Source organism: Mobula birostris, chromosome 3 (genome assembly GCF_030028105.1).
Source record: "Mobula birostris isolate sMobBir1 chromosome 3, sMobBir1.hap1, whole genome shotgun sequence".
NCBI classification, from domain to species: Eukaryota; Metazoa; Chordata; class Chondrichthyes; order Myliobatiformes; family Myliobatidae; genus Mobula; species Mobula birostris.
In genome coordinates, this window is record NC_092372.1 from 123825524 (window position 1) to 123852499 (window position 26976).

The 26976-nt window shown below is 47.1% G+C and overlaps 1 protein-coding gene across 1 annotated transcript in view; it reads left to right on the forward strand.

Moving 5' to 3' along the window:
* Nucleotides 1-7293, forward strand: part of LOC140195259 (cryptochrome-1) — a 55257-nt gene extending 47964 nt beyond the window's left edge. Inside the window, exon 8 of the mRNA XM_072253315.1 lies at nt 7138-7293. Within this exon, the coding sequence (XP_072109416.1) occupies nt 7138-7293 (156 nt within the window). The remainder of the gene's footprint in view (nt 1-7137) is intronic.
* The last annotated feature ends 19683 nt before the right edge of the window (nt 7294-26976 follow it).

Sequence of the window (26976 nt, forward strand, 5' to 3'; positions counted from 1 at the left end):
CCATGCCCGTACTACCCATGTATCTTTGCTTAATTGGTGAAATCGAGCTCACGTGCATGACTTGTGCTTGGAGCTCCTCCCATCGGAGTGAATACATTTCTCTTCAAGTTTCCTTTAAACTTTTCACCTTTCACCTTTCACCCATAACCTCTGTTTACAGTCCCACCCAACCTTAGTGGTAAAATCCTGTTGCATTTATCCCCTCTATACTCCACATAATTTTGTATACCTCTATCACATCTCTCAGGGTCTATGTTCTAAAGAATAAAGTCTTAACCTATTCAGTCTTTCCTTGTAACTAAGGTCCTCCAGACCTGGTAAAATCCTTGTAAGTTTTCTCTGTTCTCTTTCAAGCTTGTTTACATCTTTCCTGTAGGTATGTAACCAAAACTATATACAATATTCCACATATGGCCTCACCAACATCCTGCATAACTTCAGCATAACAACCCATCTCCTATACTCATACTCTGATTTGAAAAGGCCAATGTGTCAAAAGCTTTCTTTTTGACACTATCCACCTGTGACACCATTTTCAACAAATTAATGACCTGTATTCCCAGATCCCTTTGTTCCACATTTTCCTCATACCCTGGTTGGTCCTACTGAAGTGTTTGTCTGCATTAAATTCCATCTGCCATTTTTCAGCCCATTTTTCCAGATGAACCAGATCCCTCTGCAAGCCATGACACCATCCCAGTCTTGGAGTCATCCGCAAATTTGCGGAATCAGTCCACTACGTCACAACGTTACAACGTTATCGTTCAAATTATTGATATAGATGACAGACAACAACGCACCCAGCACTGATCCCTGCAGCATTCACTAGTCACAGGCCTCCAGTCAGAGAGGCAACCATCTACTACCACTCATTGGTTTCTCCCACAAAGCCAATATCTAATCTATTTTGCTATCTCATCTTGAATGCTAAGCGACTGAAACTTCTTAACCAACCTCCCAAGCGGGATGTTGTCAAACGCCTTGCTAAAGTCCGTGCAGAGAAAATCCATTGCCTTGTCTTCATCCACTTTCCTGGTAACTTCCTTGAAAAACTCCACAAGATTGGTTAAACGAGACCTACTATGCACGAAGCCATTATGTTTATCCTTAATCACTCCACGCCTATCCAAATACTTCCATATCGGTTTCCTTGGAGTGTTTTCTAATAATTCCTCACTACCTTTGTCAGGTTCACCAGTCAATAATTTCCTGGTTTCTGTTTAGAGTCCTTCATAAACTGAAACAACATTAGCTGCCCTCCAATCTTCTAGTACCAATCCTGTCAGTAAAGATGATTTAAATCTCTCTGCTCGGGCCCGGGAATTTCTGCACTTGCCTCCTGTAGGGTCTGAGGAACACCTTGTCTGGCTCCAGAGTTTATCCACCCTAATCTGCCTCTGGCAGCAAACATCTCCTCCTCTGTAATCTGTACAGGGCCCATGAAGTCGATGCCACTTTGCCTCACTTCTATAGACTCTGTGTCCATCTCCTGAGTAAACACAGATGCAAAGCATTCATTTAAGATCTTCCCCAGCTGTTTTGGCTCCACACATTAATTACCATTCTGATTTTCCATTTGTCCTTGAATCCTTTTGTTCTTAACAACTCGTATCTGTGGAATCCCTTAGGATTCTCCTTCACCGTCCCTGCTAGGGCAACCTCATGCCTCCTTTTAGCCCTCCTGATTTCTTTCTTAAGTGTTCTCTTGCATTTCTTATATCCCATAAGCATCTTATTTGTTTCTACCTGCCAGTCTGTGTGTTTTCAGGCTCCTGTACCTCCTCCTTGATGGTAGTATTGAGAAGAGGACATGTGCTGGGTGTTGGCGGTCCTTAATGATGGAAGCTGCCTTTTTGAGGATTATTCTTTGGAGGATGTCCTTGCTGCTGGGGAGGCATAATCGAGCAGACTGAGCTTACAACTTTCTGTAGCTTTTCTGATCCTGTGCGGGGCCCCTCCATACCAGACAGTGATGTAGCCAGTAAGAATGCTCTTCACCGTACGCCTGTAGAAATTTGAAGAACTCTAAAGTGATAGTCCTAAACACTACACTATCATGCTTCACACTCACAATGACACAAACACACACGCGGACACACTTCTCCTTCCATTTACTAATCAGCTCATTAGCCCATCTGAACCACGGCTGTGCTCTGAGTTTCAGAATGGTGGTCCTGGCATAACTTCAAACTGGGCATCAGAGAACAGTGGGTATGGAGAAGATGTTTAGCATTGTCAGGGAGTCTAGGACCAGAGGGCATAGACTCTGAATTGAGGAACATCCATTTGGAGCAGAGATGATGAGGAATTTCTTTAGCCAGAGGGTGGTGAATCCATGGAATTTGTTGCCATAGACGGCTGTGGGGGCCAAGCTGTTGGGTATATTTGAAGTAGAGGTTCACGGGTTTTTGATTAATCAGGGTGTCAAAGGTTACGGGGAGAAGGCAGGAGAATGGGGTTGAGAGGGATAATAAATCAGCCATGACAGAATGGTGGAGCAGACTAGATGGGCTGAATGGCCTAATTCTGCTCCTATGATTGAGGAAGTCTTGTTTAAAAAGCACTATCAGGATCTCTGCTAGTCAAGTGTAGAAGAGTAATTTCCAGACATTTTTTTGTCAACAGTTCATAACACCACAAAGTTGCACAAAGCAGAGCCAGTATTTGTCACTGTACTGAAAGAGTTTGAATTTGAATTGTCTTTATTTCTTACATCCTTCACATACATGAGTAAAAATCTTTACATTACATCTCCATCTAAATGTGCAATGTGCAATCAGTAATTTATAATAAATAGAACAGTCAATGCAATATAGAGTACACTCAGATCAGCGTGAGTTAATCAGTCTGATGGCCTGGTGGAAGAAGCTGTCCCGGAGCCTGTTGGTCCTGGCTTTTACGCTGTGGTACCATTTCCCAGATGGTAGCAGCTGGAATAGATTGTGGTTGGGGTGACTCGGGTCCCCAATGATCCTTCGGGCCCTTTTTACACACCTGTCTTTGTAAATGTCCTGAATAGTGGGAAGTTCACATCTACAGATGCTCTGGGCTGTCTGCACCACTCTCTGCAGAGTCCTGCGATTGAGGGAGGTACAGTTCCCATACCAGGCAGTGATGCGGCCTGTCAGGATGGCTGGAGAAGGAACCAGTTCACATGGAGACTTCGGTGCCGCAACCAATATTTTATTTGTTCACCAAACCTGGCAATATCTCATGGTCACAAACGAAAAAATCTGCAGATGCTGGAAATCCAGAGCAACATACACAAAATGCTGGAGGAACTCAGCAAGCCAGGCAGCACCTATGGAAAAGAGTACAGTCGACATTTTGGGCTGAAGGGCTGACTGTGCTTTTTTTTTTCCATAGCTGGCTACCTGGCCTGCTGAGTTCCTCCAGCATTTTGTGAGTGTTGCAATATCTCATGGTCTCAGCTTTCTTCATATCGTGTGAGGTGAATCAAGATTGTTTAATTTCATTTCCTGTACACAAGTGTAATGAGAAAATAATTGTTACTCTGGACCCGATGTAGCACAAAAAACACAATAAGGTAAAGAACACAATAATAAAAAATACAATAAATATAAATACATAAGATAGCTTACATACATAGATTGATTGTATATCCACAAAGTGATGCCAGGCTGTTCATGAAGTGACCGACGGGCAATAATGAAGTAGTAGTGGAGATAGTGGCTAGGGTGTTGAGAAGTCTTACTGCTTGGGGAAAGTGACAGTTTTTGAGTCTGGTGGTCCTGGTGTGGATGCTACGTAGCCTCCTCCCTGATGGGAGTGGGACAAACAGTCCGTGAGCAGGGTCGGTGAGATCGTTCATGATATTACTGGCCCTTTTCTGGCACCTTACTTTTTATCCGTCCTTGATGGTTGATGATCTGGTGCTGGTGATGGAGTGAGCAGCTTTCTTTGCCCGTTGTAGAGACTTCCTGGCCACCGCTGTGCAGGTTTTGTACGTAACAGTGATGCAGCCTGTTAGGAAGCTCCGTACTGCGCATCTGTAGAACGATGTGAATGTGGTAATAAGTGGAATTGATACACAACTGATTCCCGTAACGGTGAGAATCTGGGGAAGCGGAAATGGATCGTCCCTGCTGACATACCTCTGTCCTATAACAATATGCAGCATCAGGGATCACTGATCAGGGTTCAATTCCTGCCCTCTGTCCTATAACAATATAAAACATCAGGGATCACTGATCAGGGTTGAATTCCCACCCTCGGGCTGTGAGGAGCTTACGTGGGTTTCCTTTGGATGTCTGGTTTCACTCCACGTTAACCGTGTATGGGTTAGTAAGTTGTGGGCATACTACATTGTTGCTGGGAGCGTGGCGGCAGCTGTGAGCTGACTAGTGAAATGGCGGCGTACCTGTTCACAGCGGCCACACCGGGTCCAACCAAAGGTGCAATTGTTTGTCCTTGATGTCGTTTTCGACGGTCGTAAGACACGACCGGTTATTAAGAACATTAAATACCACAGGTCTGCCCCATCTTGGAGTTGCCTGCTGCGGGAAGGCGTTGGGTCAGTGTGCGGTCTAACAGTGAGTGATTGCCTTGGTGATCACGAGGGCACATTGGACGTTGCCGCTGTAGAATACTGCAAGCCCGGTGCAGGGTTTCATTGGAGAGACCGGTGGCACGGCAGCTGCACGGCCTCGGACTAGGCACAAGCCCTGGGGTTGACTGTAGCTGACACCCGGGGAGAGATGGTGAAAGTGGTGTGGGAGAGAGATGAGGCGCAGTGAACATGCTGGTTAGGGCATGGCCCCTCTCATCGTGCTGTCTTCCTGTGTTCCCACAGTGGAAGGCAAGCTGGATTACGTTTGTCTGCAGACTGCTGTGGGCTTGCCCATGTCAATGGCACCCTGCACCGTCAATCTACAGCACGTGTCCCACAGTGACGTGGGCTGTATCAAAATATTTCTGTGTGGCTATATGATGTTTACTGCTGTCTTGCGTGTTTATGTGCGTTGTGCTGTGTGTGTGACTATTGGTACGGTGTTTTGCTCCTTGGCCCCAGAGTAACACTGCTTCACTTGGCTGTATTCATGGGTTCATGTATGGCTGAATGGCAATTAAACTCAACTTGAAAAACCTCACTGATTTCATACAAATGGTGCATTTCACTGTATGCTTCAATGTATAAATAAAGTGAATCTTTAACCCTTAGAAGCAAAATCTAGCTCTCAGCTGGAAAGTGTGGGTCAAGTTGGACTTGAAAGTCAAATATTTTCTTTTATGTCTGAAGTGACAAGATTAAAGAAGGCAGGGTAATAGACGTATTTACTTAAAATCCTTCTAATGGAATCATAGGTACAGTAGATAGGGTTGTAAAAAAAAGTTCTTGGCACAATGGCTTTCATAAATCAATGTATTGAATACAGGAGTTGGGATGTAATATTGAAATTCTACAAGACGTTGGAATACTGTGTCCAGTTTTGGAAAAATGTAGTAAATAAGATCAAAAGAGTGCAGAGAAAATTTGCAAGGATGTTGCTTGGACTTGAGGACCAGAGTTATAGGGAAAGGTTGAATCATTTCGGACTTTATTCCCCTGAGGTTGGGTGAGACAAGAACTAGGGGTCATGGGTTAAGAGTGAATGGTAAAATGTTTAAAGGGAGAAAGAGGGGGACCTTCTTCACTCAGAAGGTGGTGAGAGTGTGGAATGAGTTGGCAGCACAAGTACTTGATGCAGGTTTGATTTCAACATGTAAGGGAAGTTGGGATGGGTATATGGATATGAGGGGTATGGAGGGCTATGGTCCTGGTGCAAGTCAATGGGACCAGGCAGAATAATAGTTCATCATGGACTAGATGGGCCGAAGGGCATGTTTGTTTGCTGTGTGTTCTATGGCTCTATAAAACTCATGAAAGAAGTTTGCTGGATAATGGAAAGCTTGTGATGGCTGTAACTCTGCTACAGAGATGTGGTCAATAGGTTTCTGTCTAAACTGAAGGAAATGTACTTCTCGATCAGTGCTTTGAAGCCCTGACATGAAAATTCCCTAAGACACTACTTCAGAATCTCTCTCCACAAGTGCTACAGGAACTAGAACTAGGGGACATAGCCTCAAGATTTGGGGGAGTAAATCTAGGACAGAAATGAGGAGGAACTGCTTTTCCCAGAGGGTGGTGAATCTGGAATTCTCTGCCCAATGAAGCAGCGGAGACTACATCAGTAAATATATTTAATACAAGGTTGGATAGATTTTTGCATAGTAGGGGAATTTAGGTTATGGGGAAAAGGCAGGCAGGTGGAGATGAGTCCATGGTCAGATCAGCCATGATCTTATTGAATGGCGGAGCAGGCTTGACAGGCCGGATGGCCGACTCCTGCTCCTATCTCTTATGTTCTTATGTTTCCTGCATTTTCTGTTACTTAAATAAAACATCAAACAGCACAGCAACATGACCTTCAGCCCACAATGTTGTGCCAAACCAACTAAATTAGAAATCAAGTGGCAACTAATCCCTTCTGCCCACACAATGTCCACATCCTTCCATTTTCCTCACCTTCATGGCCCATTTAAACATCTCTCAAAAGTCTCTAATGTTTCTGCCTCCTAGTCATGCATTCCAGGCACCAACCACTTTGTGTTTAAAATAAAAAGAACTTGCCCCTCACGTCTGCTTTAAAATTACCCTCTCTCACCTTAAATTTATGTCCTCTGGTATTTGACACTTCAACCCTGGGAAAGAGATATTGTCAGTTGATCTACGCTCTCATAATCTTACAAACCTCTGCCAGACCTCCCTCAGCCTCCGCCACTCCCAAGTAAACAACCCAAGTTTGTACAACCTCTCGTTACAGCACATACTCCATAATCCAGGTAGCTTCCTGGTAAACATCTTCTGCCCCCTCTCCAAAGCCTCGACATCCTTCCTATAATGGGGCAACCAGAATTGAAGGCAATGCTGCAGATGCGGCCTAACGAGAGTTTTATAAAGCTGCACTTGAGTTCCTCGGATTTATACTAGGACTGCTGCTATGCTTGTACTGAAAGGGAAAGGGTATTGATCTGAGATGCTGTTTCATTCAGGAGAAATGATATTTTCCAGAATGTTCTGGTAGAAGTTCACGGCTAGCTGCCATTCTGAACCTATCTGCCGTCCTTTGGTTGCAGGTGTTTGAGGAGCTTCTGTTGGATGCAGACTGGAGTGTGAACGCTGGCAGCTGGATGTGGCTGTCCTGCAGCTCCTTCTTCCAACAGTTTTTCCACTGCTATTGCCCAGTTGGCTTTGGGCGCAGAACAGACCCCAATGGAGACTATGTGAGGTAAGTGTCTACCAGCTCTTCATATATGTGTGAAGGAAAGTAGTCTTCTTGTACGGAGTTTTTCAGATTGTTTGTGAATCTGTGGACAACACTGGAACCATGAGAAATCTGAATACCCATGCTTGGGAATTAGATTTTTCTTAAATCCTTTCAACATTTCAGTCCCTACGCACGCAGGGTTATTTACATTTGCTGATATTACAATTGCCCTTTTGACACTGCGGCTGCAAGTTCAGGGCAACCCACACAACTTCCAGGCAGTCTGAGCAACTGCAATTGTGAATGCAGAGAAGACTGGGTGTGCAGATTTTAATCAAGTCTATTGTAATTCTTTGTTCTACTGTGAATGCCTGTAGTAGCAAACGGAGTTGGTGTTTGAAATAACAGGCGACTTTGCACCCAGAAGACCGTTCAAAGCTGATCCGCCTGAGTATGAATGTGGCAGAGCTTTTACATTCTCGGTGAGGAGATTACCAGTAAAACTACGTTCTGACAACAGAATGGTGGCTAAGTAACATACTAGATCCTGATGACAGAGTAACACGATTGTCCACAGTCTAACAGCAAATCCAGTTTTCTATTACAACAATGGGTGCACACTCTAACATAACTAATGAAACTCCTGAACCTTGGACGCCATTACTGCTGCATTCCATGTCTCCACATGGGCGCCATGGTAGCGTCGAGGTTTGAGCGACGCTATAACAGCTCGGAGTGTCAGAGTTTGAAGTTCAATCCCAGCATCCTCTGTGAGGAGTCTGTACATCCTTTTATGGAACGTGCCGGTTTTCCCTGAGTGCTCCTGCTTCCTCCCACAGTCCAGGGATGTCCCAGTTAACAGATTAATTGGTCTTTGTAAACTGACCCATGATGAGGCTAGGGTTGAATCGTGGGTTGCTTGGCGGTTCAGTTCGGAGAGCCAGAAGGGCCTACTACTGGCTGTTCCTCCAAATAAATAAATAAATAAATAAATAAATAAATAAATACTCTGCGACCTCTGTCAACCAGAGCTGACTGTGGGTCTTGCATCCCAGCTGTCTAGATACGCAAGCCCGGGGAGTACAACATGGAGGGCAAGTTGTTGCCCATGTAGCAAGCTCCCCCTCTCCACACATCTGATGAACCCAAAGGAATGGCAGAGACCGATACAGTTTGGCACCAGAGGGGTTACAGGAGCTGCCAGACAGCGTTGAACTCAATATAGGACTGCCTTAGGGACGCCAGCTCTGGATTTTTCCCTCAGGATTTACCTCCAAAACCTTCCCCATGAGTGGGTATAGCTGCAAAGCAGCAGAGGTTTGAGATCAGAGTTTTCCTTCTCCTAAATGAGCTGCCAACCAAGGCTGATGAGCCCCAGCTTCCCGAAGCGACCAGTTTTAAGGCACCAGTAACCTTTGCCCCTTCTCCTGTCAGTAGAAACGGTTCCACCAGGCTTAGTAGCTAAGCCACACATGAAGGCCAGGAGCTGGACTCGATTGTGAGAGGCTATTTGAGACTCACGCCATTGGGAGCATTTAATAGGCAGTGGGAGCTGGTCCCCATTACTAACCCCGGCTGTAACAACCTTAAGGAACCACTTATTCATAGAGACTGACTAAATTTATACAACTCATCTCTTGCAAATGTCATCTAAGATCCTGCACCAAACTGTCTCCTCTGAGTGACCCAGCAGGCAGTGTGCAAGTGTTTACTTCCAGAGGAGAGACTTGGCTGTTGATGGTGATGGGAGCAACGCCAATCATTCTCTGCCCATTCCAGATGATTAAAAATCTCTTGACGTGCAAAATTTGGGATCAATTTCTCCTTTGACATGAGGTCACAGGGTCACAGGGCACTACTGCAGAAACCGGCCCCTTGGCCCATTTGGAACATACAATATCACCACACAGACCCTTTCACCCACCATGTTATGCCAACTTTTAACCCCCACCAAGATCAATCTAACTCGTCCCTCCCACATAGCCCACCATTGTCCTATCATCCATGTGCCTATCGAAGAGTCTCTTAAATGTCCTCTAATGTACCCACCTCCACCACGTCCCCTAGCTGTACATTCCGCCGTCTGAGTAAAAAACTTGCCTCCAACATCCCCACTGTACCCTTCATCAATAACCTTAAAATTATATCCCCTGGTGTTAGCTATTTCCACTCTGGGAAATGTCCCTGTCCACTCTATCTATGCCTCTGGTCATCCTCGATCAAGTCATTTCTCATCCTCCTTCACTCCAAAGAGAAAACCCCAAGCTCGCTTAACCTATCCTCATAAGACATGATCTCTCTATAAACTTTTCCTGAATAGTGTATTGTTGTCTTACCAGGCTGTACTAAATGACCAATGACATAAAATTGACCTTTCTATGTCCAACTTGAAATAATCCTTGTCTCTGCACCATGACGTATCAAATTAAAAAATAACAACCCATTGGACAAGCACCTGCCCGTCCAACCACACACCTGTCCGCACGCCCACCCAACCATCCACCCACCTATATATTGTATGTATATTGTATTAGTACAATCAATGATGAATGCTAAGCAGTGACTTAAGGTTTTGATTGACAGGAGAGAGGCATTTTGTGTAGTGCAGAGTCTCAGACAGACACGTCAGGCCTTAAGCCGTGACCTTGCCTGACAAATCTGGAATTCTTTGAGGAAATAACAGTCAGGATAGACAAAGGAGAATTGGTGGCTGTTGTTTACTTGGATTTTCAGAAAGCCTTTGACAAGGTGCCACATATGAGGCTGCTTAACAATACAAGAGCCCATGGTATTGCAGGAAAGATACTAGCATGGATAGAGCATTGGCTGATTGGCAAAGACTGTGAATAAAGGGAGCCTTTTCTCATTGGCCGCTGGTGACTAGTAATGTTCTGCAGGGGTTGGTATTGGGAGTGCTTCATTTTTACATTGTATGTCAATGATTTGGATGATGAAGTTGATGTTTTTGTGGCCAAGTTTATGGATGATACAAAGATAGGTGCAGGAGCTGGTAGTGTTGAGGAAGCAGGGAATCTGCACAAGGACTGAGAATGGGTAAAAATGACTGATGGAATATAGAAGATAGAATACTACAGCACAGTACAGGCCCTTCGGCCCACAACATTGTGCTGACCCTTAAACCCTGCCTCCCATATAACCCCCCCCACCTTAAATTCTTCCATATGCCTGTCTAGTAGTCTCTTAAACTTCACTCATGTATCTGCCTCCACCACTGACTCAGGCAGTGTATTCCACGCACCAATCACTCTCTGAGTAAAAAACCTTCCTCTAATATCCCCCTTGAACTTCCTTACTTTAAAGCCATGTCCTCTTGTGGTGCCCTGGGGAAGAGGTTCTAGAAAAAGCCTGCTTGCATTTATCCTATCTGTACCCTCATTATTTTGTATACCCCTATCAAATCTCTTCTCATTCTCTTACACTCCAGGGAATAAAATCCTAACCTATTCAACCTTTCCTTCTAACTCCAGTCCCCGCAACATCCATGTAAATTTTTCAATCTTATTTATTACAACTATCCTGCAGGTAGAAGACCAAAACTGGAAATAGTACTCGAAATTATGCCTCGCCAACATCTTATACAATTTCAACATAACATCCCAACTCCTGTTCTGAAAACATTGATTTATGAAGGCCAATGTGCCAAAAGCTCTCTTTGCGATCCTATCTACCTCTGATGCCACTTTCAAAGAATTATGGATCTGTATTCCCAGATCTGCCTGTTGTACCACACCTCAGTGCTCTACCACTCACCATGTAAGACCTACCCTGGATGGTCCTACCAAAGTGCAACACCTCACACTTGTCCGCAATAAATTCCACCTGCCATTTTTCCAACTAGTCCAGATCCCTGTGCAATCCATTATAGACTTCATCACTGTCTACTACACTCCCAATCTTGGTGTCATCCGCAAATCTGCTGATCCAGTTAACCACATTATCATCCAGATCATTGATGTAGATGACAAACAACAATGGACCCAGCACCGATCCCCGTGGCACACCACTAGTCACAGGCCTCCAGGTCAGAGAAGCAGCCATCAGCGTACAACCACTCTCTGGCCAGGCAGCATCTCAAGGAAGAGGCGCAGATGCTGAAAATTCAAGCAACACACATCAAAGTTGCTGGTCCTGATGAAGGGTCTCGGCCCGAAACGTCGACTGTACCTCTTCCTAGAGATGCTGCCTGGCCTGCTGCATTCACCAGCAACTTTGATGTGTGTTGCTCAGTGGAAAAGCCTGCTTGCATTTACCCTATCTATATCCCTCATAATTTTGTATACCCATCAAATCCCTTCTCAATCTATATCTATATTGTAATTTATAGTTTTAATTATTTTGTATTGCAATGTACTGCTGACGCAAAACAGCAAATTTCACAAGGTATGCCAGTGATATTAAACCTGATTCTGATTCCACACTCTGTCTCTAAATAAAATTTTAAAAATAAATAAATATTAATATTTTCTTTTTAATATCTCTATTAAAATTTTGCAGACAGCTACAGCCTGTAGCATATAATTGTGCACAGTAGGTGCTTCCATTAAGGGACTGAGGACTGCTAAATATGCGTCAGTACTCTGTGGGTGTATGTGCTTTGGTCAGAAAGTCACTGAGTGTAAAGTAGTAGAAATGAGTTCTATTTCCAGTCTATTGTTAACACAATTTTCAGAATTGCAGCTTGTCACAAGCATGTTGATTGCTGAGCATTGTGGGAGTTTGAAGTTTTTAATCCAAGGTAGGAAGAAAGGTAGTAGAAAACCTGTTGCTTCACAATCGTTTTGTTAAGCACTAATCCAACAAAGAGAATTGGGAACAGAGTTGCAAACCTAGCAGCTAAAAAGAACCAGAATCAGGTTTAATATCACTGGCATATGTCGTGAAATTTGTTAACTTTGTGGCAGCAGTACAATGCAATACATGATAATATAGAAACAATAAATAAATGTAATTTTGTATATATACCAGACAACGGGGTGACCCGTTGGGGCACCCTTTGAGAGAAGGGTAGTGCAGTCTGATGCGACCAGAATGAACATTAAGTTTTCCTGAATGCTATTGGTATTGCTTTGCTTTGGAAACCGAAGTAGAAAACCTCAGTTTATTGAAGAAGAACGACGCGTAGCAAAGCAAATATAGCTGCTCCTCATTTAACGAAGGACACTTCTGATGGCATCTTTCTGGTTGATCTGCCACCCTTGTGCCTGTCGTTGTCATTCTGGAGACATGCAGCCCTTTCATCCCCCGTCTCTTCATCTCTTCTGCTGTTTGTTCTTCGTCTCTGATCCTGGAGACGTGCATGCCTCTCCTCCTGCGTCTCTTCTTCTCTCATCTTTTTCTGTCCTGACTCTTTGATCCTGGAGTCGTGCGGCCCTGTCCTCATCTGATTCTTGTTCTCTCCCTCTCCTTGCCGCTTCCCGACAACGTTTGACATCATCTCTTGACCATAATGTCCCCCTTCCCTTTCCATGCGGCATAATTAGGATGACCATTTTTTTTTACCCTAATGCTGGATAGAAGATACGAAGCAGTAACACCAAAGGATGCTGATTATTCTTGATGATGTGGTTGACACTCTCCTAAATGGACGTGATATAGTCACCGCTGTCCTTTGACTGCAGCAAAGGGTTTTATGGGTATCTCGAAGTATGTCATTACAATAAGATTTAATTATCTCTTATTGATGGGTGGCAGTTAGATCTGTCCCAATCCTGCACATGCTGATGGTGATTAGCAGAATGTGACCCCTCGAAATAGAGCTGCCCTGCCCTTTTGCTCCAGTAGGTGTCGCTGCTGAGGCTGGCCGTGCGCATGCGTCGGGCTGTCGCGTCCCGATTTCCATGATGGCCAATCAGGTCTCGGGTGAAAGCCAGCCTGTCGATTTTTGGCAAATAAGCAATTTTATACAAATATATAACCCTGAACTTTACCTGCATTCTGTAAGTTAGTGCATTTTAATTCAATTTAGCCAAAAAAAGTGCCGCTGTAATGCACTATTTGCTCTAATTGGAGGTCAAAAACAGACAGACAGAGCATGAGAGTTTTAGTAGTATATAGATAGATAGATATTTATATATATAATGTAGCTAAATTAAAGAACAGTGCAACAAACAGAAATAATTTAAAAAGGAAGGTAGTTCATGGGTTCAATCTCCATTTAGGAACCATTCAGAAATCTGATGGCAGAGGGGAAGAAGCTGTTCCTGAATCATTGAGTGTGTGCCTTTGGGCTTCTGTACCTCCTTCCTGATGGTAGCAATGAGAAGAGGGCATGTCCTGGGTGGTGGGGCTCCTCAATGATGGATGCTGCCTTTCTGAGGCACCGTTCCTTGAAGATGTCTTGGATACTGTGGAGGCTAGTACCCAAGATGGAGTTGACTAATTTTACATCTTTCTGTACCTTCTTTCGGTCCTGTGCAGTAGCCCCCTCTTCCATACTAGAAGATGGTGCAGCCTGTCAGAATGCTCTATGCAGTACATCTGTAAAAGTTTTTGAGTGTTTTAGGTGACAAACCAAATCTCCTCAAACTTCTAATGAAATATAGCCACAAACAAGAAAAAATCTGCCGATGCTGGCAATCTAGAGTAACACACACAAAATGCTGGAGGAGCTTGACAGGCCAGGCAGCATCTATGGAAAAAAAAAGTACAGTCGGGCCGAAAACCCTCAGCAGGAATGAAATATAGCCACTGTCTTGCCGCCTTTATACCTGCAGCTATATGTTGGGACCAGGTTAGATCCTCAGAGCTAACCTCTGGTTATATAACCACCCAACAGTGGAAAATGCCTGCTTGTATTTACCTATCTATACCCCTCATAATTTTGTATACCTCTATCAAATCTCCTCTCAATCTCAATCTAATTCTAATGTCCATTTAGGAATTGTATGGCAGGAACTTGAAACTGCTCACTCTCTCCACTTCTGATCCCCCAATGAGGATTAGTGTGTGTTCCCTCGTCGTACCTTTCTGAAACCCACAATCAGCTCTTTTGTCTTACTGAAGTTAAATGCAAGGTTGTTTCCGCGACAGCACTCAACTAGCTGGTATATCTTCCTCCTGTACACCCTCTCGTCTCCATCTGAGATTCTAGCAACAATGGTGTATCATCAGCAAATTAATAGATGGCATTTGAGCCACACAGTCATGGGTATAGAGAGAGTAGAGCAGTGGGCTAAGCACACACTCCTGAGGTGTGCCAGTGTTGATCGTCAGCGAGGAGGAGATGTTATCACCAATCCGCACAGATTGTGGTCTTCTGGTCAGGAAGTCGAGGATCCAATTGCCGATGAAGGTACAGAGGCCCCAGGTTCTGTAGCTTATCGATCAGGACTGTAGGAATGATGGTGTTAAATGCTGAGCTTTAGTCGATGAACAGCATCCTGACATAGGTGTTTGCCTTGGCCAGGTGATCCAAGGCCACGTGAAGAACCATCGAGATTGCATCTGCTGTTGACCTATTGTGGTGATAGGCAAATTGCAGTGGGTCCAGGTCCTTGCTGAGGCAGGAGTTCATTCTAGCCATGACCAACCTCTTAAAGCATTTCATCACAGTAGACGTGAGTGCTACTGGGTGACAGTCGTTAACACAGCTCACCCTGCTCTTCTTGGGAGCTGGTATAATTGTTGCCTTTTTGAAGCTGGTGGAAACCTCCGACCATACCAGTAAGAGATTTAAAATGTCCTTGAATACTTCCGCCAGTTGGTTGGCACAAGTTTTCAGAGCCTTACCAGGTACTCCATCGGGACCTTCCGCCTTGCGAGGGTTCACCCTCTTTGCAAGACAGCTTGGCATTCGCCTCTGAGACAGAGATCACAGGGTTACCGGTGCAGCAGGGATCACAGCAGTTGTAGTTATATTCTCTCTTTCAGAATGGGTGGAAAAGGCGTTGAGCTTGTCTGATAGTGAAGCATTGCTGCTATTCATGATGTTGGGTTTTGGTTTGTAGGAAGTAATGGCCTGGAAACCGTGCCAGAGTTGTCGTACATCAGATATCGCCTCTAACCTCGCTCAGAATTGTTTCTTTGCTCTTGAAATATAGCAATAAACTATATTTTAATTTCATCTTTTTCTGTGGGTGCTGTAGCTATGACTGGTTCACTAAGTTAGCAATGGTTACTAGGAACTAGATGTGCTTAATATTTCTTATTTAAACTTTGGTGACTTCATAACTTCCATATAAAATGTTATTGGGATCAACACAGGACAATTTAATGTGAAATATGACACTACTGCCCTTGCAGTGTGGATGTACAAAGCTATGTAGTGAGTTAAACACCTTCCCAAAAAATCACCCGAGACAGAAGCTTTCTTCAGGGTCTTTTTAATGAGATCTTACTTGTGAAAAGGTATTGGTGTTTGAAGGGCAAATAAAGAGAGGATGGAGATGAATGTATTTCTACCGTGTTTCAAAATGAAATCTAAATGCAGGAAATGATATTACAAAACACCTTATATACAGGAAGTGATATTCATACAAAATGAACTGTGCCTCTAGAGGGCCAGAACAATAACCCAGTATTTGTGCCACAGTTCCTCCTCAGAGTTTACCAAATTGTTCTTTAGTTGTGTTATGATTTTTCTTCAAGAATCAACTTTATTGGCTGTATAGATGTATCAGGAATTTGCATGGTGTGTTGGTCAGGGCACAACACGCAACAAAAACAACATTCAACAATTATAAAGAATAAATAATGATATTAAAAAGTTTGAGGTTAAAGTTTGGATATGGAATAAAATGTGCATAAATACATAAATCCTAGCATGTATTTACAATATAAATAGCAGTATACAGTGCAGCGACTGAAATAATAGATAGAGCGGGCTGGGGGTAACTAGAATGGTTGATCAGATTAACTGCCTGGGGGAAGAAACGTTTACGACAGTGTGAAGTTTTTGTTTTAATAGCCCTACAGGACTTTCCAGGAAGGGCACTTTTGGAAAAAGCAATCTACTTGGTGGTTAGTTCCTGCTGTTTCTCTCTCCCGCAGGGATGGTAGATGGCAGCCAATGCTATTTCCTGCTGACCTGACAGTTCACTGTAGTTTTCACATATTGTGAGAGGGTGCTGCACAAGGAGAAAATAAATAGGAGCAGGAGTAGGCCATCCGGCCCATCGAGCCTGCCCCGCCGTTCAGTAAGATGATGGCTGATCTGGCCATGGACTCATCTCCACCCACCTGCAGTTTCTCCTTAATTCCCCGACTATGCAAAAATCTATCCAACCCTGTCTTAAATATATTTACTGAGGTAGCTTGCACTGTTTAATTGGGCAGAGAATTCCACAGATTCACCACTCTGGGAAAAGCAGTTTCTCCTCATCTCCGTCCTAAATTTAACCCCCCCCCCCCCCCCAGAATCTTGAGGTTATATCCCCTAGTTCCAGTCTCACCTACCAGTGGAAACAACTTTCCTGCCTCTATCTTATCCATCCCTTTCATCATTTTGTATGTTTCTATAAGATCTCTCATTCTTCTGAATTCCAGTGAGTACAGTCCCAGGCAACTCAATCTCTCCTCATAGTCTAACCTCCTCATCTCTGGAACCAGACAGTAATGGCTGATGTGAGGATGCTCCCTGTGATAACGGTGTACAATTACACCAGGATGTTCTGGGGTTGATGGAGTAACCAAACCAGACAGTAATGACTGATGTGAGGATGCTGTCTGTGATAACAGTGTACAATTACACCAGGACGTTCCGGGGAATCTGGAATCACCAAACCAGACAGTAATGACTGATGTGAAGATGCTCCCTGTAATAACAGTGTACAATTACACCAGGACGTTCCGGGGAATCTGGAATCACCAAACCAGACAGTAATGACTGATGTGAAGATGCTCCCTGTAATAACAGTGTAGAATTACACCAGGATGTTCCGGGGAATCTGGAATCACCAAACCAGACAGTAATGACTGATGTGACGATGCTCTCGGTGATAACAGTGTACAATTAAGCCAGGGTATTCCGGGGAATCTGGAATTTTACTGCTGCAAGAACTTTCAGTACATAGTGCTGTACTCAGAGTGGAGAATCATTAAGATGTCACCAAATTGACTTTTCTTTCCTAACTACTCCCATAGCCTCAATTACCCTAGTGCTTAAGGGTGAAAGGTGACTTGTTTAACGGGAACATCTTCACTCACAGGATGGTGAGAGGGTGGAACGAGCTGCCGGCACGTGGTGGATGTGGGTTCAATTTCAACATCTGGGAGAAATTTGGATGGGTACATGGGTGGGAGGGGTATGGAGGGATATGGTCCAGGTGGGGGGGGGGGTGGTCAAATGACTGGGCAGATTAATGATTTAGCAGGACTAGCTGGGCCAAAGGGCCTGTTTCTGTGTTGTAATTTTCTATGACCCTATGACATTTTAAATAACTAACTGTGGACCAAGGTCACCTATTATCCCATGGTTTCCAAAAACATACAGAGCAGATATCAAGTGAAAATAGTGCTGGTTTCACCTATTGATACGTTTAGGGATCAGCTTATGCCGTTGATAACGCAAAGTGCAAGGCGTTACAAGTAACCTGCCTGTTCTGCCCCATCAGTGTGACCTCAATCAACATCACTAAAACAAATGATTACAAAACTATCCGACTTGGGAGCAAATTGTCTTTTGTATCTTGCAGCAATAAAATAAGTATCTAAAAAAACACTACGTCAGGTTTGAAGAACTTGGAGATGTCCTAGGGTAAGAGAGGTTCTGCATTAACAGTCCCTTCCCGTGGCATCCAAGCATCTGACCCTGAATCCACAGTAATGGCATTCATTGGCTTGTTCCTATTGGAGAAGAAAAGGAAACAAGCAGATCTAATCATGAAGGTGAAGACAGTAGTCAGAGAAATTCTTCACTTTGCTGTAAGAGGCAAGTATGGAACAAAGGTGACTGGCTGAAGCTTTATACGGCAGTGGGCAGACCACACGGAGTATTGTGAGCAGTTCTGGGCCCCTTATCTGAGAAAGAATGTGTTGGTATTGGACAGAGTTCAAAGAAGGTTCATGAGAATGATCATGGGAATTAAATAGTTAACGTATGATGGCTCTGGACTTGTACTCACGGAGGTCAGAATAACGAGCAGGAGTCTTATTGAAGCTTTCTGAATATTGAAAGGCCTGGATAGAGTGGATGTGGGAGGGTGTTTCCGACAGCGAGTGAGACCAGGACCAGAGAGCAAAGCCTCAGAGTAGAGTGAAGTCGCTTTAGAATGGAGATGAGCAGGAATTTCTTTCGGGGGCGGTGAATCTGTGAAATTCATTACCACAGTGGAGTCCATTTAAAGCGGAGTTTGATAGGTTCTGAATTAGTCAGGGTGGCAAAGGTTACGGGGAGAAGGCACGAGAGGGATAATGAATCATCATGATGGAATGGCGAAGCCGAATGCCTAATTCAGCTCCTACATCTTATGGACATAGTCTTATTTGCATGTACGGTTTCAAAAAAAAAGAAAATCTGAACAACCTTGCAGCTTGCTGAGATTACGATCACTTAAACATTCATTTATAGTGTAAAATCATTGACAGTGGCGCTCAATCAAACTCTTTTCACTTGGAACAGTGTCATTTCAGTCATAACCTGCTGAACACTCTGTCGTAATGCGGCGTGTTTCCAGGTGCTGAACACTCTGTCGTAATGCGGCGTGTTTCCAGATGCTGAACACTCTGTCGTAATGCGGCGTGTTTCCAGGTGCTGAACACTCTGTCGTAATGCGGCGTGCTTCCAGGTGCTGAACACTCTGTCGTAATGCGGCGTGTTTCCAGGTGCTGAACACTCTGTCGTAATGCGGCGTGTTTCCAGGTGCTGAACACTCTGTCGTAATGCGGCGTGTTTCCAGGTGCTGAACACTCTGTCGTAATGCGGCGTGTTTCCAGGTGCTGAACACTCTGTCGTAATGCGGCGTGCTTCCAGGTGCTGAACACTCTGTCGTAATGCGGCGTGTTTCCAGGTGCTGAACACTCTGTCGTAATGCGGCGTGTTTCCAGGTGCTGAACACTCTGTCGTAATGCGGCGTGTTTCCAGGTGCTGAACACTCTGTCGTAATGCGGCGTGTTTCCAGATGCTGAACACTCTGTCGTAATGCGGCGTGTTTCCAGGTGCTGAACACTCTGTCGTAATGCAGCGTGTTTCCAGGTGCTGAACACTCTGTCGTAATGCGGCGTGTTTCCAGGTGCTGAACACTGTGTCGTAATGCGGCGTGTTTCCAGGTGCTGAACACTCTGTCGTAATGCGGCGTGTTTCCAGGTGCTGAACACTCTGTCGTAATGCGGCGTGTTTCCAGGTGCTGAACACTCTGTCGTAATGCGGCGTGCTTCCAGGTGCTGAACACTCTGTCGTAATGCGGCGTGTTTCCAGGTGCTGAACACTGTGTCGTAATGCGGCGTGTTTCCAGGTGCTGAACACTCTGTCGTAATGCGGCGTGTTTCCAGGTGCTGAACACTGTGTCGTAATGCGGCGTGTTTCCAGGTGCTGAACACTCTGTCGTAATGCGGCGTGTTTCCAGGTGCTGAACACTCTGTCGTAATGCGGCGTGTTTCCAGGTGCTGAACACTCTGTCGTAATGCGGCGTGTTTCCAGGTGCTGAACACTCTGTCGTAATGCGGCGTGCTTCCAGGTGCTGAACACTCTGTCGTAATGCGGCGTGTTTCCAGGTGCTGAACACTCTGTCGTAATGCGGCGTGCTTCCAGGTGCTGAACACTCTGTCGTAATGCGGCGTGTTTCCAGGTGCTGAACACTCTGTCGTAATGCGGCGTGTTTCCAGGTGCTGAACACTCTGTCGTAATGCGGCGTGTTTCCAGGTGCTGAACACTCTGTCGTAATGCGGCGTGTTTCCAGGTGCTGAACACTGTGTCGTAATGCGGCGTGTTTCCAGGTGCTGAACACTGTGTCGTAATGCGGCGTGTTTCCAGGTGCTGAACACTCTGTCGTAATGCAGCGTGTTTCCAGGTGCTGAACACTCTGTCGTAATGCGGCGTGTTTCCAGGTGCTGAACACTCTGTCGTAATGCGGCGTGTTTCCAGATGCTGAACACTCTGTCGTAATGCGGCGTGTTTCCAGGTGCTGAACACTCTGTCGTAATGCGGCGTGCTTCCAGGTGCTGAACACTGTGTCGTAATGCGGCGTGTTTCCAGGTGCTGAACACTGTGTCGTAATGCGGCGTGTTTCCAGGTGCTGAACACTCTGTCGTAATGCGGCGTGTTTCCAGGTGCTGAACACTCTGTCGTAATGCGGCGTGTTTCCAGGTGCTGAACACTCTGTCGTAATGCGGCGTGCTTCCAGGTGCTGAACACTCTGTCGTAATGCGGCGTGCTTCCAGGTGCTGAACACTCTGTCGTAATGCGGCGTGTTTCCAGGTGCTGAACACTGTGTCGTAATGCGGCGTGTTTCCAGGTGCTGAACACTCTGTCGTAATGCGGCGTGTTTCCAGGTGCTGAACACTCTGTCGTAATGCGGCGTGTTTCCAGGTGCTGAACACTCTGTCGTAATGCGGCGTGTTTCCAGGTGCTGAACACTCTGTCGTAATGCGGCGTGTTTCCAGGTGCTGAACACTCTGTCGTAATGCGGCGTGCTTCCAGGTGCTGAACACTGTGTCGTAATGCGGCGTGCTTCCAGGTGCTGAACACTCTGTCGTAATGCGGCGTGTTTCCAGGTGCTGAACACTCTGTCGTAATGCGGCGTGTTTCCAGGTGCTGAACACTCTGTCGTAATGCGGCGTGTTTCCAGGTGCTGAACACTCTGTCGTAATGCGGCGTGCTTCCAGGTGCTGAACACTCTGTCGTAATGCGGCGTGTTTCCAGGTGCTGAACACTCTGTCGTAATGCGGCGTGTTTCCAGGTGCTGAACACTCTGTCGTAATGCGGCGTGTTTCCAGGTGCTGAACACTCTGTCGTAATGCGGCGTGTTTCCAGGTGCTGAACACTCTGTCGTAATGCGGCGTGTTTCCAGGTGCTGAACACTCTGTCGTAATGCGGCGTGTTTCCAGGTGCTGAACACTCTGTCGTAATGCGGCGTGTTTCCAGGTGCTGAACACTCTGTCGTAATGCGGCGTGTTTCCAGGTGCTGAACACTCTGTCGTAATGCGGCGTGTTTCCAGGTGCTGAACACTCTGTCGTAATGCGGCGTGTTTCCAGGTGCTGAACACTCTGTCGTAATGCGGCGTGTTTCCAGGTGCTGAACACTCTGTCGCCGTGCGGCGTGTTTCCAGGTGCTGAACACTGTGTCGTAATGCGGCGTGTTTCCAGGTGCTGAACACTCTGTCGTAATGCGGCGTGTTTCCAGGTGCTGAACACTGTGTCGTAATGCGGCGTGTTTCCAGGTGCTGAACACTCTGTCGTAATGCGGCGTGCTTCCAGGTGCTGAACACTGTGTCGTAATGCGGCGTGCTTCCAGGTGCTGAACACTCTGTCGTAATGCGGCGTGTTTCCAGGTGCTGAACACTCTGTCGTAATGCGGCGTGTTTCCAGGTGCTGAACACTCTGTCGTAATGCGGCGTGTTTCCAGGTGCTGAACACTCTGTCGTAATGCGGCGTGCTTCCAGGTGCTGAACACTCTGTCGTAATGCGGCGTGTTTCCAGGTGCTGAACACTCTGTCGTAATGCGGCGTGTTTCCAGGTGCTGAACACTCTGTCGTAATGCGGCGTGTTTCCAGGTGCTGAACACTCTGTCGTAATGCGGCGTGTTTCCAGGTGCTGAACACTCTGTCGTAATGCGGCGTGTTTCCAGGTGCTGAACACTCTGTCGTAATGCGGCGTGTTTCCAGGTGCTGAACACTCTGTCGTAATGCGGCGTGTTTCCAGGTGCTGAACACTCTGTCGTAATGCGGCGTGTTTCCAGGTGCTGAACACTCTGTCGTAATGCGGCGTGTTTCCAGGTGCTGAACACTCTGTCGTAATGCGGCGTGTTTCCAGGTGCTGAACACTCTGTCGTAATGCGGCGTGTTTCCAGGTGCTGAACACTCTGTCGTAATGCGGCGTGTTTCCAGGTGCTGAACACTCTGTCGTAATGCGGCGTGTTTCCAGGTGCTGAACACTCTGTCGTAATGCGGCGTGTTTCCAGGTGCTGAACACTGTGTCGTAATGCGGCGTGTTTCCAGGTGCTGAACACTGTGTCGTAATGCGGCGTGTTTCCAGGTGCTGAACACTCTGTCGTAATGCGGCGTGTTTCCAGGTGCTGAACACTCTGTCGTAATGCGGCGTGTTTCCAGGTGCTGAACACTCTGTCGTAATGCGGCGTGTTTCCAGGTGCTGAACACTCTGTCGTAATGCGGCGTGTTTCCAGGTGCTGAACACTCTGTCGTAATGCGGCGTGTTTCCAGGTGCTGAACACTCTGTCGTAATGCGGCGTGTTTCCAGGTGCTGAACACTCTGTCGTAATGCGGCGTGTTTCCAGGTGCTGAACACTGTGTCGTAATGCGGCGTGTTTCCAGGTGCTGAACACTCTGTCGTAATGCGGCGTGTTTCCAGGTGCTGAACACTGTGTCGTAATGCGGCGTGTTTCCAGGTGCTGAACACTCTGTCGTAATGCGGCGTGTTTCCAGGTGCTGAACACTCTGTCGTAATGCGGCGTGTTTCCAGGTGCTGAACACTCTGTCGTAAAGCGGCGTGTTTCCAGGTGCTGAACACTGTGTCGTAATGCGGCGTGTTTCCAGGTGCTGAACACTGTGTCGTAATGCGGCGTGTTTCCAGGTGCTGAACACTGTGTCGTAATGCGGCGTGTTTCCAGGTGCTGAACACTCTGTCGTAATGCGGCGTGTTTCCAGGTGCTGAACACTCTGTCGTAATGCGGCGTGTTTCCAGGTGCTGAACACTCTGTCGTAATGCGGCGTGCTTCCAGGTGCTGAACACTGTGTCGTAATGCGGCGTGTTTCCAGGTGCTGAACACTCTGTCGTAATGCGGCGTGTTTCCAGGTGCTGAACACTCTGTCGTAATGCGGCGTGCTTCCAGGTGCTGAACACTGTGTCGTAATGCGGCGTGTTTCCAGGTGCTGAACACTCTGTCGTAATGCGGCGTGTTTCCAGGTGCTGAACACTGTGTCGTAATGCGGCGTGTTTCCAGGTGCTGAACACTCTGTCGTAATGCGGCGTGTTTCCAGGTGCTGAACACTCTGTCGTAATGCGGCGTGTTTCCAGGTGCTGAACACTCTGTCGTAATGCGGCGTGTTTCCAGGTGCTGAACACTCTGTCGTAATGCGGCGTGTTTCCAGATGCTGAACACTCTGTCGTAATGCGGCGTGTTTCCAGGTGCTGAACACTCTGTCGTAATGCGGCGTGTTTCCAGGTGCTGAACACTCTGTCGTAATGCAGCGTGTTTCCAGGTGCTGAACACTGTGTCGTAATGCGGCGTGTTTCCAGATGCTGAACACTCTGTCGTAATGCGGCGTGTTTCCAGGTGCTGAACACTGTGTCGTAATGCGGCGTGTTTCCAGGTGCTGAACACTCTGTCGTAATGCGGCGTGTTTCCAGGTGCTGAACACTCTGTCGTAATGCGCGTGTTTCCAGGTGCTGAACACTGTGTCGTAATGCGGCGTGTTTCCAGGTGCTGAACACTCTGTCGTAATGCGGCGTGTTTCCAGGTGCTGAACACTCTGTCGTAATGCGGCGTGTTTCCAGGTGCTGAACACTGTGTCGTAATGCGGCGTGTTTCCAGGTGCTGAACACTCTGTCGTAATGCGGCGTGTTTCCAGGTGCTGAACACTCTGTCGTAATGCGGCGTGTTTCCAGTGCTGAACACTCTGTCGTAATGCGGCGTGTTTCCAGGTGCTGAACACTGTGTCGTAATGCGGCGTGTTTCCAGGTGCTGAACACTGTGTCGTAATGCGGCGTGTTTCCAGGTGCTGAACACTCTGTCGTAATGCGGCGTGTTTCCAGGTGCTGAACACTGTGTCGTAATGCGGCGTGTTTCCAGGTGCTGAACACTCTGTCGTAATGCGGCGTGTTTCCAGGTGCTGAACACTGTGTCGTAATGCGGCGTGTTTCCAGGTGCTGAACACTCTGTCGTAATGCGGCGTGTTTCCAGGTGCTGAACACTCTGTCGTAATGCGGCGTGTTTCCAGGTGCTGAACACTGTGTCGTAATGCGCGTGTTTCCAGGTGCTGAACACTCTGTCGTAATGCGGCGTGTTTCCAGGTGCTGAACACTCTGTCGTAATGCGGCGTGTTTCCAGGTGCTGAACACTCTGTCGTAATGCGGCGTGTTTCCAGGTGCTGAACACTCTGTCGTAATGCGGCGTGTTTCCAGGTGCTGAACACTCTGTCGTAATGCGGCGTGTTTCCAGGTGCTGAACACTCTGTCGTAATGCGGCGTGTTTCCAGGTGCTGAACACTCTGTCGTAATGCGGCGTGTTTCCAGGTGCTGAACACTCTGTCGTAATGCGGCGTGCTTTCCAGGTGCTGAACACTCTGTCGTAATGCGGCGTGTTTCCAGGTGCTGAACACTCTGTCGTAATGCGGCGTGTTTCCAGGTGCTGAACACTCTGTCGTAATGCGGCGTGTTTCCAGGTGCTGAACACTCTGTCGTAATGCGGCGTGTTTCCAGGTGCTGAACACTCTGTCGTAATGCGGCGTGTTTCCAGGTGCTGAACACTCTGTCGTAATGCGGCGTGTTTCCAGGTGCTGAACACTCTGTCGTAATGCGGCGTGTTTCCAGGTGCTGAACACTCTGTCGTAATGCGGCGTGTTTCCAGGTGCTGAACACTCTGTCGTAATGCGGCGTGTTTCCAGGTGCTGAACACTCTGTCGTAATGCGGCGTGTTTCCAGGTGCTGAACACTCTGTCGTAATGCGGCGTGCTTCCAGGTGCTGAACACTGTGTCGTAATGCGGCGTGTTTCCAGGTGCTGAACACTCTGTCGTAATGCGGCGTGTTTCCAGGTGCTGAACACTCTGTCGTAATGCGGCGTGTTTCCAGGTGCTGAACACTCTGTCGTAATGCGGCGTGTTTCCAGGTGCTGAACACTCTGTCGTAATGCGGCGTGTTTCCAGGTGCTGAACACTCTGTCGTAATGCGGCGTGTTTCCAGGTGCTGAACACTCTGTCGTAATGCGGCGTGTTTCCAGGTGCTGAACACTCTGTCGTAATGCGGCGTGTTTCCAGGTGCTGAACACTCTGTCGTAATGCGGCGTGTTTCCAGGTGCTGAACACTCTGTCGTAATGCGGCGTGTTTCCAGGTGCTGAACACTCTGTCGTAATGCGGCGTGTTTCCAGGTGCTGAACACTCTGTCGTAATGCGGCGTGTTTCCAGGTGCTGAACACTGTGTCGTAATGCGGCGTGTTTCCAGGTGCTGAACACTCTGTCGTAATGCGGCGTGTTTCCAGGTGCTGAACACTCTGTCGTAATGCGGCGTGTTTCCAGGTGCTGAACACTCTGTCGTAATGCGGCGTGTTTCCAGGTGCTGAACACTCTGTCGTAATGCGGCGTGTTTCCAGGTGCTGAACACTCTGTCGTAATGCGGCGTGTTTCCAGGTGCTGAACACTCTGTCGTAATGCGGCGTGTTTCCAGGTGCTGAACACTCTGTCGTAATGCGGCGTGTTTCCAGGTGCTGAACACTCTGTCGTAATGCGGCGTGTTTCCAGGTGCTGAACACTCTGTCGTAATGCGGCGTGTTTCCAGGTGCTGAACACTCTGTCGTAATGCGGCGTGTTTCCAGGTGCTGAACACTCTGTCGTAATGCGGCGTGTTTCCAGGTGCTGAACACTCTGTCGTAATGCGGCGTGTTTCCAGGTGCTGAACACTCTGTCGTAATGCGGCGTGTTTCCAGGTGCTGAACACTCTGTCGTAATGCGGCGTGTTTCCAGGTGCTGAACACTCTGTCGTAATGCGGCGTGTTTCCAGGTGCTGAACACTCTGTCGTAATGCGGCGTGTTTCCAGGTGCTGAACACTCTGTCGTAATGCGGCGTGTTTCCAGGTGCTGAACACTCTGTCGTAATGCGGCGTGTTTCCAGGTGCTGAACACTCTGTCGTAATGCGGCGTGTTTCCAGGTGCTGAACACTCTGTCGTAATGCGGCGTGTTTCCAGGTGCTGAACACTCTGTCGTAATGCGGCGTGTTTCCAGGTGCTGAACACTCTGTCGTAATGCGGCGTGTTTCCAGGTGCTGAACACTGTGTCGTAATGCGGCGTGTTTCCAGGTGCTGAACACTCTGTCGTAATGCGGCGTGTTTCCAGGTGCTGAACACTCTGTCGTAATGCGGCGTGTTTCCAGGTGCTGAACACTCTGTCGTAATGCGGCGTGTTTCCAGGTGCTGAACACTCTGTCGTAATGCGGCGTGTTTCCAGGTGCTGAACACTCTGTCGTAATGCGGCGTGTTTCCAGGTGCTGAACACTCTGTCGTAATGCGGCGTGTTTCCAGGTGCTGAACACTCTGTCGTAATGCGGCGTGTTTCCAGGTGCTGAACACTGTGTCGTAATGCGGCGTGTTTCCAGGTGCTGAACACTGCTGTCGTAATGCGGCGTGTTTCCAGGTGCTGAACACTCTGTCGTAATGCGGCGTGTTTCCAGGTGCTGAACACTCTGTCGTAATGCGGCGTGTTTCCAGGTGCTGAACACTCTGTCGTAATGCGGCGTGTTTCCAGGTGCTGAACACTCTGTCGTAATGCGGCGTGTTTCCAGGTGCTGAACACTGTGTCGTAATGCGGCGTGTTTCCAGGTGCTGAACACTGTGTCGTAATGCGGCGTGTTTCCAGTGCTGAACAC